A 15,810-nucleotide genomic window follows, 5' to 3' on the forward strand; every position below is an offset into this window, starting at 1 on the left:
CACCGGCTGTCTTACTCTCCACGCCGAAACACAACAGCGCAAGCACTGCTGCTTCACGGCAGGATTAGCGAGCAAGATGGTGGTAGCAATCCGGGCGGACCTTGCTTACTTGGTACTGATTTGTAATGCGCAATAAAGAATATTTGTAGTGTATTTACATCGAGATGGGTACTAAATTAAGAAAATATATATATTTACATTTAACTAAAGGATTTCAAACAGAGGGCCTACTCCGAAGTTCGAAAATAGAAGTTCGTATCGTACCCTCCCTCTCGCTCTCGTATTAAATAGTATAAGTGTCAGAGGGTCTGAACGGCATGAACTTCGATTTTCGTAGTAGCTCTACAGTTTGCCTTTGCCTATGATTTAAACCGTTTTGCAATTTAAAAAGATGAAGACACGTTCTGTCAAAAGTTACCAAAATAGTGCGCTAAAATTATTGATACTCGCTGTAATCTACCGCAGTTTTGCCAAAACATGTGCAGGTTTTAAAACAAACCTGTTCATTTTACTCAAATTTTCCTTATAAATCAAACTAATCAAATCTAACCGATCCAAAACGAATCGAGCACAGAACTCATCAAGATCGCTAGCAATGTCATATCGGCCGAAGGTGCCTTTCGATTGACCTATTCCGAAGGTCGGGCGATTTATCCAATCAACACTTCCACCTGTTTTTGTTTGCGTATTCACGAAGCGAATATTGCATTTGAAATATGCAAAACACCATAGGTAACGAGGCATCGTAATGTTTCATGGCAGCATTAACCCACATTGAGGAGGATGACCATGGGATGGACGATAAAAGTTTGATGGTAAAACCATTGGTAATTGACAAAAGTATCACAATCAGTTTACTCCATACCATACAAGTACCTACCACGGTATATACAAGTATGATGTACAGCTTCACACGCAAACGCAAAGGATGCTTTGAACCCGAACGTTATATGCGAAATTTAATTTCAAGTTTTAGTTGAGTTTTTTTGTTAAAAGAAACCTGCATACACCTGCAAAGCAATATACTTGTGAATTTCCTTATCCCTAACTCACCTCACTTTAGCACCACAGCCCAAGCTCTCATTCTGGGAAGATCCCAAGGGAGTGTCGTATATTCGCCAGAGAAGAGGATGATAGGAGTACAAGTGTACCTTCTCGGTCTATCCCAGCTAAACTCAACCTACTTATGGCCCGCCAAGTTTCTGAAAGTAGTCCATCCGGCATAAAAATGCTCTTGTCAATAAATACCGACTGCGGCCCGCTGCAGCTTGGCTACAACACATTTGTGGCCAAACAAAAAATGGTTGAGTGTAGATGGTCTAGCTGAAAGATTCTATTCATCTATTGTCAGTTTTTCAAAAAATGTGTTACGATTTCAATAGATAAGAGCAAATTGACAGCATCTCTAGCAGGTTATATTAAGATTTAGGGGCTGTTTCACCATCCATTGATTAGCGTTAACCGACGGTTAAATGTGATGCCGTCTCCGTCTATTCAAACAAAACAAATAAGAGACTGCATCACACCTAACCGCCAGTTACCACTAATCAATGGATGGTGAAACAGCCCCTTAGTCTTTACGAACTCTTTTTAGAGTTTGCAGAACCTACGACAAATAAGCATTTACTGTAATCGCCATCCACGTCAAATGTTTACATTTCAAGGGGATTGGGACAAGGCATAGGATGAAACTATGAGATTGATCCAATTCTGCATTTTTTGAACCGGACTTTTTTTAAATTATTATGTAAGGGAGGCAAACGAGCATGCGAGTCATCTGACGGTAAATTATCACCACCACCTTTATGAGTACCAACAGCTCAAGGTACCGCCTGCAAAACATAAGCCTCAAACTAATCGCATTGTAAGCTTATACGAATACATGACATGACAATATATTCCTATACCTACATATAAATGCTTTTAAAATTCAGAGCCGTGTTACATTTTTCAAAAGTTGCTGCCGAATTCCCATCGCAGCAGTGTCAGGCCACCGTCAAGAAAAAAAACAAATGACACTGCAGTATTATTTACAGGAACCCTTTCATTCTAATTCCAGAATATTCATAGCTATGAAATAATTTTCACATAGAAATTGGATGCTCATGCCGATACACGTTGCCACTTCGATCGCTACAATATTTTTTTCATCGTGAAAAGCGTATTTTAAAACGTGAAATGTATTTCCCGACGATGATATCATGTCATTGGGCCCATTCGCCACGACCGCTATTCCGTACCTCACATTCGATCCAGCAATCGACACTTGATTAGCGGTCAATTAACTATTTCCATAAAAATAACAGCTCCAATAAATGTATTCGGTGATTTGGTAGTATTTTGTTGTAATCAATTTTTGACGTCGGCGTTCGTTTGTGGAACAACAAATGGTAGTTTTATATGCATACCGAATTTAGTGAGGTCGGCGTTGAATACGCTTACCGGGTCCGCCTTTGGGTTCAGCGTGCAGCGGTTTTTTATACCATTCTATAAGATTTTTGAACTTGCAATGTCCATTTGTAAATAAATGTATGTTTTTTTTTTCATTTTTATTTGACTGGATGGAAAACGAGCAAGTGGGTCTCCTGATGGTAAGAGATCACCACCGCCCATAGACACCTGCAACACCAGGGGGATTGCAGATGCGTTGCCAACCTCGAGGCCTAAGATGGGATACCTAAGTGCCAGTAATTTCACCGACTGTCTTACTCTCCACGCCGAAACACAACAGTGCAAGCACTGCTGCTTCACGGCAGGATTAGCGAGCAAGATGGTAGTAGCACCAAGTTTAATATATGAATATGCGGCTTGTTGACTTCGCTGACAAAATAATTCAGTTCTTTTTAGGTGTCAAGGTCTGTGTAGAAAATCCTGAAATTTTGGTTACAAGAAAATGCAACATTCTAAAATGTATTTATTGTATAGGTAACAATTCCATTTTTCTTGATACTACCACAATTTTTGCTACTTAATAGGTAATTTAAATTCCCAAAAAACAACTAAATAAACACGTGTTGCGGGAGTCCATGGGCGACGGTGATCGCTCTCCATGAGGTGACCCGTCTGCTCGTTTTCCCCCTCTTATATAAAAAAATCTTCCTGTAATTACTAGGAAAATGTCTGAGGGAAAATGATTCTAAAATAGCGGAAACTATTGTTTTGACTGTTTATACAGAATTCTAATTAGTAATGTTGTACATATTGTATGGCATTAAACAGGGTTAGTTTCACTTCGTCTAAAAAGCAACTGGTCATACTACATATAGCATGTGGTCTAAAAAGCAGCTGGTCTAAGTAGCAAGTGGTCTATAAGGCAACTGGTCTAAGCAGCAAGTGGTCTAAAAAGCAACTGGTCTAAGTAGTAAGTTAAAGTAAGTTTTAGACGAAGTGAGACTAACCCATTAAACATACCATACGCGCATAAAACTGAAAAGTTCAAGAACTTGTACCAAATAAAAAGTAGTGAAATCAAAACTACGGAACCATTTAATTTCAAAAGCATCGCGTTTCCCACTCCGCAGGCGTGTCGAAAGGCCGTCTCAAGAAGCCTAAAGCCGGGTCATTTTATAGTTTATAATTACGGCGATTCGGACCCGGCGGTTGCATTGTTGATTTTGATGCTTCTTGTCCGGATTGGCAGGATCGGCAGGATTGCGTGACTCCGAAGATCCAGATGGTGTTAAATGATAATTGCTGGGAGTTTTGTTCGTTTTTGGCGGATCATTGGCGGTTTTGGGTTGTTTTGTGTGTTAGTTGTTTTTTAGTCCTCCAAGGTAAGCGAACCTTCACGAATGGGATTTTTGACAGGAGAATTATCGCTAGATGGCGTTAGTGCCGAGAGATCCGTTTGACGTTGCAGTCTAGCTTGCGATTGGCTCATTTAGTTATTTAACCAATCAGAAACGTGACGCAAACTTCAAAGTTGTCAAACGTACCTCACGACCCTAGCGCCAACTAGCCTGTCACAGAAAAGCTCATTTGTAGAGTCGAGCAAGCTTTACTTGCTAAGGTTCATTATAAAAATATAACTGTAACAATCCATACTTAATATCATAAATGCGAAAGTGTGTGTGTTTGTATGTTTGTCCGTCTTTCACGTCGAAACGGGCGACGGATCGACGTTATTTTTGGCATGGAGATAGTTTATGGGCCAGGAAGTGACATAGGCTAGGTACTTTTTATCCCGGAAAATGCACAGTTCCCGAGGGAACAGCGCGCGATAGCCTAATTCCACGCGGGTGAAGCCACGGGCAAAAGCTAGTCAGCTATATATTTTTTTCTGTATTAGAAACTGTCTTAACCACGCAACTTGTTGATACATATTTGAATGGTTTTACAACAGTATGTTTGGCAGCACGTCTAGGTAATTGCGTCTAGGAAGGAACCGAGGACATCGCAGTAATTAGCACGAGTTGCAAATCTTTTCATGACTATATCTCACGTTTCTTATTGGAACGTGTCCAATTGAACAAAAAATACAGACATGCATCGAAGATTTCTTCCGGACTTAGAACTGGGTTCCGGCGATCTTTTTTTTTTATTCGACTGGATGGCAAACGAGCAAGTATATATACCTCTCGTGCCAGTTATTTCACCGGCTGTCTTACTCTCCACGCCGAAACACAGTGCCAGCACTGCTGCTTCACGGCAGGATTAGCTTCGATTGCGAGCTCCACTATTTGTAATTTCGGGATCCTCACATAGATCATAGAGAGCCAGTTCTGATGCTTCTAGTCTCACAGAATCTCGTCAGTATCTTGGACATGGACACTAATCCGTGCGAGACAAGCTGCTTGCCGTAAAATGTTATCACGGCTGCATTTCTATGATTGTGAGCTCCACTATATGTCTATGCGCTATGTTGACCAATATTTCAGGATCCTTGCGTAGATCACAAGAGTATTCTTACCTTGGTCTTGCTCCCGCCGATCGAGCCCGGTCTAATGCTCCCAGTCTCATAGAATCTCGTCAGTATCATTGACACGCAGCCGTGTGAGACGAGCAGCTGCCGGCTGATGTCGCACAGCCGGGCCCCCATGATCACGAGCTCCACTATTTGTATTTCGGGATCCTCACAAATATCTCAAGCATATCTTACCTTAGTCTTGCTCCCGCCGATCGAGCCAGGCCTGATGCTCCCAGTCTCATAGAATCTCGTCAGTATCTTGGACACGCAGCCGTGTGAGACGAGCAGCTGCCGACTGATGTCGCACGGCCGGACCCCCATGATCGCGAGCTCCACTATGCGCTTGCGCACCACGTCGGGCAGCGGGCGCCCGTTGACGAACACGCCGCCGAGTTGGTTCACGCCCGCCTGTCCTGGAACAATATGAAGTTCAGTTAGATATAGAATAGATGTACAATCCTACTAATGTGATAAATGGCAAAAATGTGTTGTCACGCTAAAAGCAGATAGATCTCTACCTATAACAAAATACGGTCTTATTTTATGGGGATCTGCTGCAGACATTGAGTCAATTTTTATATTGCAAAAGAGGGCAATTAGATATCTATGATTTAAAGACGTATGAATGTAAATAAGTATTATTAGTTGAGTCTGTAATTCTGCTTAATTCCTAACTCTACGCATGAAATTTCTACTCGTCAGTTGCGCTTCGCTGCTTTTAGAAGAAAATCAAAACTATCAGGAAAACGGCCAGTATTACGTAAATAGGTAATCTAAATAATATGTATCGCTAAGACTGTTAATTGGCGCATGTTGTATTGTATTGTATTGTATTGTAAAACTCTTTATTGTACATAAAACACATGAAAATAACATAACACAGGATAGTAAGATGTACAAAGTCGAACTACTACTAGGTGTACTAGGCGGCTGTTGTATTTATAACTTTAAAACCGGGCACAGTAAAATAAACGGTTGAAAAAAATACAGCCTGCTTTAAAGTTACTTCAAATCAAATATTCTCACAATAATACCCTAAACAACATCGCTAAATTTCACACACCACAAATAATTATCCAAGGAATCAAGGCGAACCTAAATATTTAAGCTTATAGGTACATTTATAGGCATTTAGTGATAGAATTCGATTATTATTTCACTGAAAACAACTTCCTTCCATTCCGGACATAAATTACCGTTGATAATTTATGTCTTATCGGCAAATAGCTAATAAACAAAGCTCGTTAGCAACCGAACTATTAAAGATCCAATTCGACAAGAATTATTCGCAAGAATAACGGTTCCCATACACAATACACCTGTCTTTTGGGGCTAATATTTATTTGATTGCCAAATCCTACCTGAACCCACCATTGTGGTCACTCGGTTTTTTGTAAAGATCTTTAGATACGCTACGCCACTTTAGTAGCGAAGTTGTCGTAATTATCAGGGTGGCCATTATTTTTACCGACTAGGAGACACCCCTTATTAAGCCAAAACATGGATTAAGTAAAAATTAATGAATGCACAATTTCATATGTAATTTCGTTGATGAAGTTCTATAAACTCAGATGTGCGAACTCAGGTTTGAACCCACGGTCATTTGCTTGAGAAGCCATATGTCAAGTCACTAGGCCACCACGGCTTTTCATACATTTGAAATTTACCACGAGCTTTAGGCTGCTACTCCACTGAGGCGGAGACGAGAGGAGCAGAGAGGAGTCATGTAGGGATCGACCAATTAAATAAAGATATTTTGACTTTGACTTTGACTTTGACTTTGACACGTCTGATGATAATGAGGCGGAGACGAGATGTGGATTCAACTAATGTCCCTACTCGTCTACTCTCCGCTCCGTTCTTCTCCGCCTCAGTGAAAGCAGCCTTAAGGTCGAGAAGCACTGCGGCCACGTGAGAACTACAGCCCACACACTCTCGTTCTGAGAGGATTCCCTGTGCCTAGCAGGGAGGTACTCGTATAATAGTTTAGGGGAAAAAAAAATACCTCGTTGAGTTTCATGCCGGATTCTTCTCAACAGAGGTTTTTCCGAACCGGTGGTAGATTATTTTGACATTCATAAGTGCTTGTTATCTTAACCTAAATTGAATAAAGATATTTTGACTTTGACTTTGAGCATGGTAATTAATATACTCTAAAACACTTTAACATGACATATTTACAAACATAAAAATTCTTTTGGAATGCAGAAACAAAGTCCAACTCCTTGTAAATTGACAAAGTTTGCAATAAAATGCCGAGATGATTATAGAGCAGCCATTCTGAAAGTGTGCTCTGTAGAGCCCCAGAGCTCCATGATACTTCTGCGGTAGACCATAATTAAAATACATACCTACTTAAATAGAGGTCTAAATGAATAAGCTTCCAAATATCAAACTGGTACCGTCCGGCCGGTAAAATCGGTTTTGAGTGCACACCCTATTACCTAACCTGTGTACCTAATTTGATTGTGAATTAAATATAAGAAAAAAACTTTTTCTTTAGTGTTACTGCATATCCGCACACAGAACATCAAATCAGCTGTTCACCGTAGTAAAACTTTGTAATCTCGCTTTTATTCTAGAGAGCGGTTTGCTTCAAAAGCGCGAATGCTCTGTTTTAATTAAAAGTTAACCGCCGGAGACACTTTAAGCGAACTTAAAGGAATCATTTGTTAACCGCTACCTTCGAGGAACCTTATTTATCGACTTACACCAACTACGTTAACGCCTTCAATTACAAAAGATTCAAGCTTAATGCCAAGCGATTAATAACCAGGGCGTTAAAAAAGCGTTCTTATTTTCATCGCAATGAATCTACGTTTTTATACTGGTGAAATTTTGAGATCCTGGACAAAAAGGTTGTGGTACAAATGCTTAGGCTGGGTGTTCATGTCAGGAGTTAGTGAGTCAGGTCTTCTCTTCTTAAATAAATGTACAGAAGATTATGGTCAAATTTTGTTGATTACAACAACCGAACCAAACCGCAACTGTATTTTATGTAACTCGTGTTTTGACAAATAAATATCTTTATCTTTACAAGATCGGCGGAAATATAAAAAAAAAACTATTTTCAATCATTACATCTACCTTGAAAAAATTTATTAGGCAACTTATCAACATTACTTTTGTTAGCATAGGTAGGTACCTATTTTAACTCGGTACCTATTATATTCATTTGATTACTATTATTTGATTATTATTATTCCTTGCATTACCTTTAAGGGATCTTAGACTATAAAGACATGTCTTTTTGAGTATGAAACTCGCTCGCCTTGGCAATAAACTTTTATAATTCCGATTCTGTCGCCATCTCACCGCGTATGGTAGCTGAGTCTCCCGCCACGCCATTTCACGGCTATCGTCGTGAAACTACCGCCGTCGAGAGACTGCAAATTACTTTCCTTTACGATTCCTCATTCAAAGGTTTGAGTAATGATTGCATGAGGCTCAAGTTCGAAACACGACCGTACTCGAAAGGCTGAGGGTCAGGTTTTGCTTGATCGTGGCAGGGTTATTAAAAGGCTTGATCGCGAGCCACTGATGTTGTCTGGATTCTCGGTGGCTTATATTATAAGAATAGGGTTACTACCGGGCACGGTCTACATAACATTACCATCCACCCGCATATTCTTTAGTCTACCCGTGATCAGGATGATGCATGCAACAGAGGCCTTATCGTCTAACTGACACACTTGGAACCATAATCGTTATCATCAATTCTTTCTTCCACATGGTATAAGACAAGGGTAGAAAGATTATGGTGATTTCGAAACTCGAACTTCGGATCTTGCCGTCCCTCTGACGTTTATGTTATTTAATACGATAGTGAGAGGGACGGTACGATACTAACTTCAATTACAGTAGCCCCCTAGCCTTGAGGTATCGGGAGTTCATCAAAAGTAATCACGTTCTTTAATCCCAATGTGTCTAAAACAAAGCGTAAATTTAGTAAGTCCGAAAATTGTGGAGCATGTTTGTTTAAAATGAAATTAAAAGCAAGCGGCGAAAGTTCAATTAACTCTTATCCAAATTACCGTTTTTAAAACGAAGGTGTTTACACATTACATGTTCCGTAACAATAGTTATCGGGACCGTTTAAAATAAAAACTGCATTTTGAGTTGGACTTTCGCATCTAATTTGAGAGGTTATAGCGGAGCGGCGAAAAACATTAAAGTGTGATAAAATCTCATTTGGTAAGAGGTCGTAATCGTAAATGTTAAGGTGTATCTGGGAGGACTTCTGTGCGGTCTGATGCGTAGCGTTAGGCTCAAAGCTTTTTGAGGTTCCGTAACTTTTAAAACTACCTATATTAGCAACAATCGGCAAGCGTGGCGTGGGTGGGACGCCCTCAGACTAGGTGGAGCGATGATCTTTGCAAGGTAGCTGGCAGTAACAGGATGAGAGTGGCCGAGCATCATGCTCAGTGGCGTGCAATTGGAGAAGCTATGTCCAGCAATGGTCTAAGATAGGCCGATGATAATGACGATATTAGAAACAAATTAAATATTAATTCGTAACGTGCGTTGTGTGTTGTAGATGGTAGTAGTACCGTGTCCGTATAGAGACGTTCCATGTTGGAAAAATGACATAAGTCCCATATCAATTCTGTGCAGTACTACCATACCATACCTACAACAGGTTAATTTTTGCTCGTGTGTCACCTAACCACCCACTTGATTCGTGTAACTACTAGAGTTACAACTTTGTGCACTTTTAAATTGCTTGCTTTGGCTCGATGAGGCAATAAAGTTGGTTTTCTAATCTGTAAATGGTGGTACAGATACGCTATAAAAAGTTGCATATTTGGCCGAGCAAAACACGAATAGAAACGCTGAAGGAACTCGTACGTGAACTTGCTCGAACGTCTGTCTGGTATTAAACAATACGAAGGACAGGTACAAAGAAAAGAAACTTGAGAGCAAAATGTCACGAAATAGTCCCTTTTCAGCTTATTGTCGGACTTATGAACGGCGCTAGTCTCCCGTGAGGACCACATTAGAGCCTTGAATGTCTCTATGATGCCAATTAATAACAAGATGGATCGACTATGTACTTGTATATTGTACTTGGTATTTGTATAGGTATATTGCTAGATACCAGTTTATACAGAAGACCCGGGTTAAAAGAAGAAAACAACCAACTTAGAAAGTTGTAAAGTCCCGAAATTGTCATTTTAAAGTTAAATATCTCAAAAACGGCTGAAACGGTTTTTATCAAATGTAGCCAAGAACCACCGAAAAGAAACACGCTTTCACGTAAAAAAACCACATTGAAATCGGGCCATTTTTGTGAGAGCTACGATACCACAGACAGACAGATAGACATTGACGCCAAACTTATAACACCCCTCTTTTTTCGTCGGGGGTTGAAGACATCCTAAGATACTTCCAAAAACAATGATTACAATTTTCATTTATTCTTGTAAAGGCCTCCCGAAACTACCGGTAGCCAATTTCTTGGGTAACGATCGATTTTTGTTGCTCGATTCAGCGACCGTATAAAAAGACACGCGAGTTCATCGAAACTCTTACGTGCTATGGATCAAGATATACTAGATTGGAAGCATATAGAAAGCCTTCATCCTATTAGGATAGGTATGCAACGCAGATGGTACAATTAACATCAGAATGGATTAAACCCCGTTTCATGGTAAACATTTGTAGGGCAACATTGTTGAATCAACGTGTTGCTGAGTTTTTACTGACCAAGCAGCAACACGGCAACATGCAGTGAGCCACTCAGCAACACCTTGATTTAACAATGTTGTTCAACAAATTTTACGGGGCTTTAGAGAGGCCAAGATATTAATACCCAGTTTATATCTGGCCTCTGTACCACAAATATGACAAGTGCAGCAAACATAATTGTAATTTTTTTGTATGAGAAAGTTAATAATTATGTCGATTTGTAACATTTTTTACCGACATTCAAAATAAGGAGGAGGTTATCAATTCGGTTGTTTTTTTATATTTGTTACCTCAGAACTCCGTCATTTATGAACCGATTTGAAAACATTTTTTTCCTTCATCTAGAAATGCTTTCAATTAGGTTCCATAAGCACCAAATCAGGATCTAGGATTCATCCTAGGGAAATTGAGGGGACTCTTCAAATATTGCAGGAACGCCTATGATAATTTCGATATATTTAGGAGTAACTTGTGAATTTGCTCTTGAAAATCATCATTTGGTGAAGTGGAACTGATGATGAAGACCAAATTTGACCAATGGAGCGACTACTCAATAACAAGCACTTCACGGGTCTTCACGGGACTTTCAATTACTTTAACGCAGTTGATAAGCAATTTAAGCTCATCGTAATTCATATGGTGAAATGGAACGGGTGATGTGATAAGCACCAGGACTTCTCAATAATGAACGTCTCTGCATCCGAAAAAGCAATTTTTCGTGAAAGGTGACGAGCAGTTGACATTAAACTATAGCATTTTAGATCTTTTACACTAAGAAGCGTGAAAAAAAAATGTTTAACAAAAAATAGAACCGACTACAAATGAAAATATTTATCTACCAGTCTGAAGTCGGTTTCAGCACTACCTATACGTACTTCACCTACGAGTATTATTGGGCTTCAATCACTCCTGCTGGCTCGTGTTGAAGCACCGACTTCAGACTGGTAGAAAAATATTTTCATGGTTTTTTGTAGTCTGATCTATTTTTTTTTAAAAGAAAATTATTTTTTTGTGGAATAGGGGTCTGGAAGACAAATGTGCAAGTTGCACATTGCTGGGCCGTAAAGCAGACGCGATTGAAGTAGGTAGTCAATCAAACGCTGCAATGTACTTAATGAAGTTTTTATGATTTTTCTTGCAAGTCTAAACTAAGGTACCAAAGGGACTCAGAGATACCACAGGAGACCGAAGAGCTGGCAGCTTCCTCGTTCAATGAATCCTGTCAAGCAATCCAGTGAGGAAATGCTGCCAGCGTCTTCGGTACAGCCATTTTTGGGATTATTGTAGTTTTAGTTTGGTTTATTTAATTTTAATCTTAGTTTTAGTTTTTTATTTGTTGTAATCTACCTTTCATAAGTTACAGGTTGCATGTATTCAAATGATTCCGGAATACTTCAGAGAGATATTGGATTAGTATGATCGACCGCTCCTGTAAAGGTTTGTCATCGGAATATTTGACTCAAAGTGTAGCCCGGTGTTTTTCAACCTTTTTCATGTCTTGGATTAGGTAAGCCACTCCACTTACAGTTAGTTGTACAGTCACGTTCGTTAATTTGGGAACCACTTAAGATCGAATATCTGTCATTTTGTATGACAATTCAAAGGATTTTTTGACGAAATGGGTCTCAAATTAACGCTAGTCACGGTATTATCTTATTTTGATAATATAAACATTGAATAATCATCATAATAACGGTGAGAGTATTTTAAAGATACTGCGACCCCCCGGGGGTCGCGACCCACAGATTGAAAAACACTAAACTGTAGCCGATTTAATATTCTGTACAGTGCTTATAGTTAAAGCATCAACCCCTTTCATGATCCGCCGACAAACACCTAGACGTTGTATTCTCCTGGCGCGAATATAATCCGCGAATTTATGAAACTAAAAACATCAAGCGCCGTACATTGTAGCATCATTCTATCAATTAAGGCGCGCACATAACACATGCGCGTATGCATTTTATGATATAAGTTTCGAGAAGCCTTAAAAGACGGAATTGCACGCGTCTTAAGCTGGCAATACAGCTAATATGCGCCCAGGTTTACAATCGGTTGGCAGTAAAACTTTTTTTAGACTGCATATCGGTCGTATATCGCAAAAGTTATTGCGTATTTTACAGCTTGTGACTGATTTTACAGCGCCGCGCTGGGATGGTGCAACGGGAGCGCCCGACACTGGCCCTGTTACTACCAAGTGCAAAATTGGAACTTCGTATCTTGCCGTCCCGCTGACTCTAATATGATTTAATACGAGAGTGAGAGGGACGGTACGATACGAACTTCGATTTTGAATATTAGTAGTATCCCCTGGGTTTTTTACGCTTCTGTTCGATGAATAGCAATCAAGGAGGCGAAATGGAGGCAATGGATGTGATTGCCACTGTCTATGTAGGTGTATTTTATTTTTGTTATACACTCTTACGCATATAAACTTAATCAGACTAATTTAAACAATTGTCATTACGAGGGGAGCACAATACGGGGGAGGCCTATGTCCAACAGTGGACGTCCTACAGCTGATATGATAATGATGATGCTGATTTTAAGCAATAGGCTAGTTCCTAAAAAGTTTAATTACTGTTTCACCCCATCCATTGGTTAAATTTACCTATTTGACGGATAAATGTGATGTCTTCTCTATTTGTTTTGTTCGAATAGACGGAGACGGCATCACATTTATCCGTCAAATAAAATTAATCAATGGATGGTGAAACAGCCCCATAGCTTGTTAAGTTCCGTGTGACGTCACACCGTGCGCCACTTCTGAACGACACGTTTCATCTTTGTTTTTTTGTTTGATTTACAAAAGACGAAATACTTACGCGTCCAATAGTTTCTGATAATCTAAATAAAATACTATTTTTTACCCAAGAAACTAAATTGAGTTAATTCATTATACATATTGTCCAGCAAAAAGTCACCTAGGTAGAAACGCTATACTCGTAGATATATTGTGTCACAAAAAAACAGTTCTGCAATAGACCACCCGGAAACAATCATCATTGTGACCCGGGCTTGGGTTCAGCAGGCTTTCCCAACCTTGATACACTATGTTTTATAACTTTATAACAGTAACGAATAGTGAACATTTTCGTTACACAACCAAAAAAGTGAGAGAACAGTAAGTTAGGTATGTCTTCGGATACAACTTCTCGCCACTAATGTAGATACACAAACATTGCTATTATTGTCAAAATCTTGGCAGCCCGGTGAAAATGTAGTTGTTACGATACGACCACTGGTATACAATGAACACTAAATACAGTAAAACGAATGTTATTGTCACTTGGAACTTGTCGGTTTTCTTCGTTTTCCTGAATATTCAAATGAGAAAGAAAAAGAAAACCAATCTTTTGTTTCGAGTTCCGAGCGACATTAACAAACTTTATTTTAAAAACGTTAAGCGTCCTCATTTGAACTACAAAAAAAAAATCGCACGTCACAATGACGCATTGACTGTAAACACTGGATTACGTTGTACGCATTTTTTAGACATTTTAAAACAGCACAACCAAATAACCGGATAGTTTTGTAATTAGTTTAAATAACAAAGATGGATCGGTGTAGATGCGAGGAATATGCCGCCGCTGTAGAGAAACTACGGTTTTACACCGTTGGCACGCTTAGGCCTGATATTATTGATAATAGTGACCGTAAGTTACACACCTACCTTGTTTTCTTGTATGTTCGAATGCTCACCCTTCAATCTCAGGGCAAATATGAATTCTATGAACAATAAGGCGCAGCCGGGTAAAGCTAGTGCGTCTCTCCTCATGAGCTTGTTCGTAGCTCGTTTTAATTTGCGTATGTCAGTAATTTATGACTTCAAAAGCAGATAGTTTTCTAGTCCTGAGTTGATGAGCCAGTCATTAAGTCAGACAGTTGGTATTTATCTTTTAATACGAGGTATTATAGTATTGGTAGTTTACTCGCGCTCCAAAACGTGATAAGCGCCGAGAATTTTAGGGGGCTCATGCGTTTCGTTCAACGTTTTTGTGTTTATGTACCTACCTACAATAAAGTGTTTACATACGTACATACTATTTCTACGCTCTACGCGCTACGTTCTACACGCTACGATCAATATATTAGACAATACTCATAGACATCATTTATTAAAAAAAATTGAAAACTTTGCCGAGTCAAATTTGCTCAATAATTCGCCGAAATAGTTCTATGAGGCAGTGTATATTGAACCTTTTATAACAGGCACAGGGTTCATTGTGGCCTGGGTAAAACACGGCGTGGACTATGAAGACATGAAGTTCGCGAAGCCAAAGGCCCGGCTAGTGAAGGGTGCTGATCCAACGCCGCCTGCGCAGCGTAAGGTCGAGAAAATGTGGTGTCCGTACATGACACCTATCAAGAAGTGATGGATGAGGTGCGTGACTCTACGAGCTTAGGTCTCAATTAAACTGCAATCAACATAGAATAAAAAGAGGAATGGAAATTCAAATTCATTTATTTTATTTAGCAGACAGCATAATTGACCCCATTCTGAGAGGAGGCTTGCTTGTCTGGGAATATAGGCTGAGATGATGATGCTGATGATAATTGATCCAGATTTGTTGTAACATTATAGTAGATTATTGTCATGGCATGGAAGTGGGCAATTGCTGGCTGAGTATGAGTATGGGTATAAAGTTTAACTAATACGAAGCCAGCAATTACTACGAGTATTCCAGCATAAAGCTTTTCTCAAAAGTGATGAAGGAAAAAAAAAAATAGTATAATCAATTCAATTCAATTTTTGGGATTATAATGGCCCCATCGAACGATGTTTTCCTTAAAATATATTATGACATTTAATTTTATTCTAATAATGTTAATGCTTGCCCGACTTTTTTTCGTTTAAAAAAAACTGCATGTGTAAACTACACCACAAGCTGTTTCAGACCGAATAAAAAAAGTCCGGAATTCTAACAAAATAACCGATACCGGTCATTTGAGTTGGCTGTATAGGACTTAGGTACGCCAACATTTCCATGGCCCTTTTAACTTTTAAAAAAATTGCGTCTCGGCAGTAATGGAATTTGTATGCGACATTATTGTCAAGCTAGCGAGCCTGCAATCTTTCTTAACTTTTTAATTTTTCGCTGACCATAAAGTATGCACTTCCCCTTCTGATATGTGAAGAATAATGTTAACTTTTACGGTCATTTGTGAGAAAAAATAATTATTGACTGTGAGTGAGTGAGAATGTGATATGTGAG

General features: G+C 39.3%; 1 protein-coding gene across 1 annotated transcript in view; it reads right to left on the reverse strand.

The window, feature by feature from the left end:
* Poxn (paired box pox-neuro) overlaps positions 1 to 15,810 on the reverse strand; it is a 71,265-nt gene that overhangs the window by 26,786 nt on the left and 28,669 nt on the right. Inside the window, exon 3 of the mRNA XM_074104579.1 lies at positions 5,099 to 5,319. Coding sequence (XP_073960680.1) covers positions 5,099 to 5,319 — 221 coding nt within the window. The remainder of the gene's footprint in view (positions 1 to 5,098; positions 5,320 to 15,810) is intronic.

The sequence above is a fragment of the Choristoneura fumiferana genome, chromosome 22, assembly GCF_025370935.1.
Source record: "Choristoneura fumiferana chromosome 22, NRCan_CFum_1, whole genome shotgun sequence".
Taxonomy (NCBI): Eukaryota; Metazoa; Arthropoda; class Insecta; order Lepidoptera; family Tortricidae; genus Choristoneura; species Choristoneura fumiferana.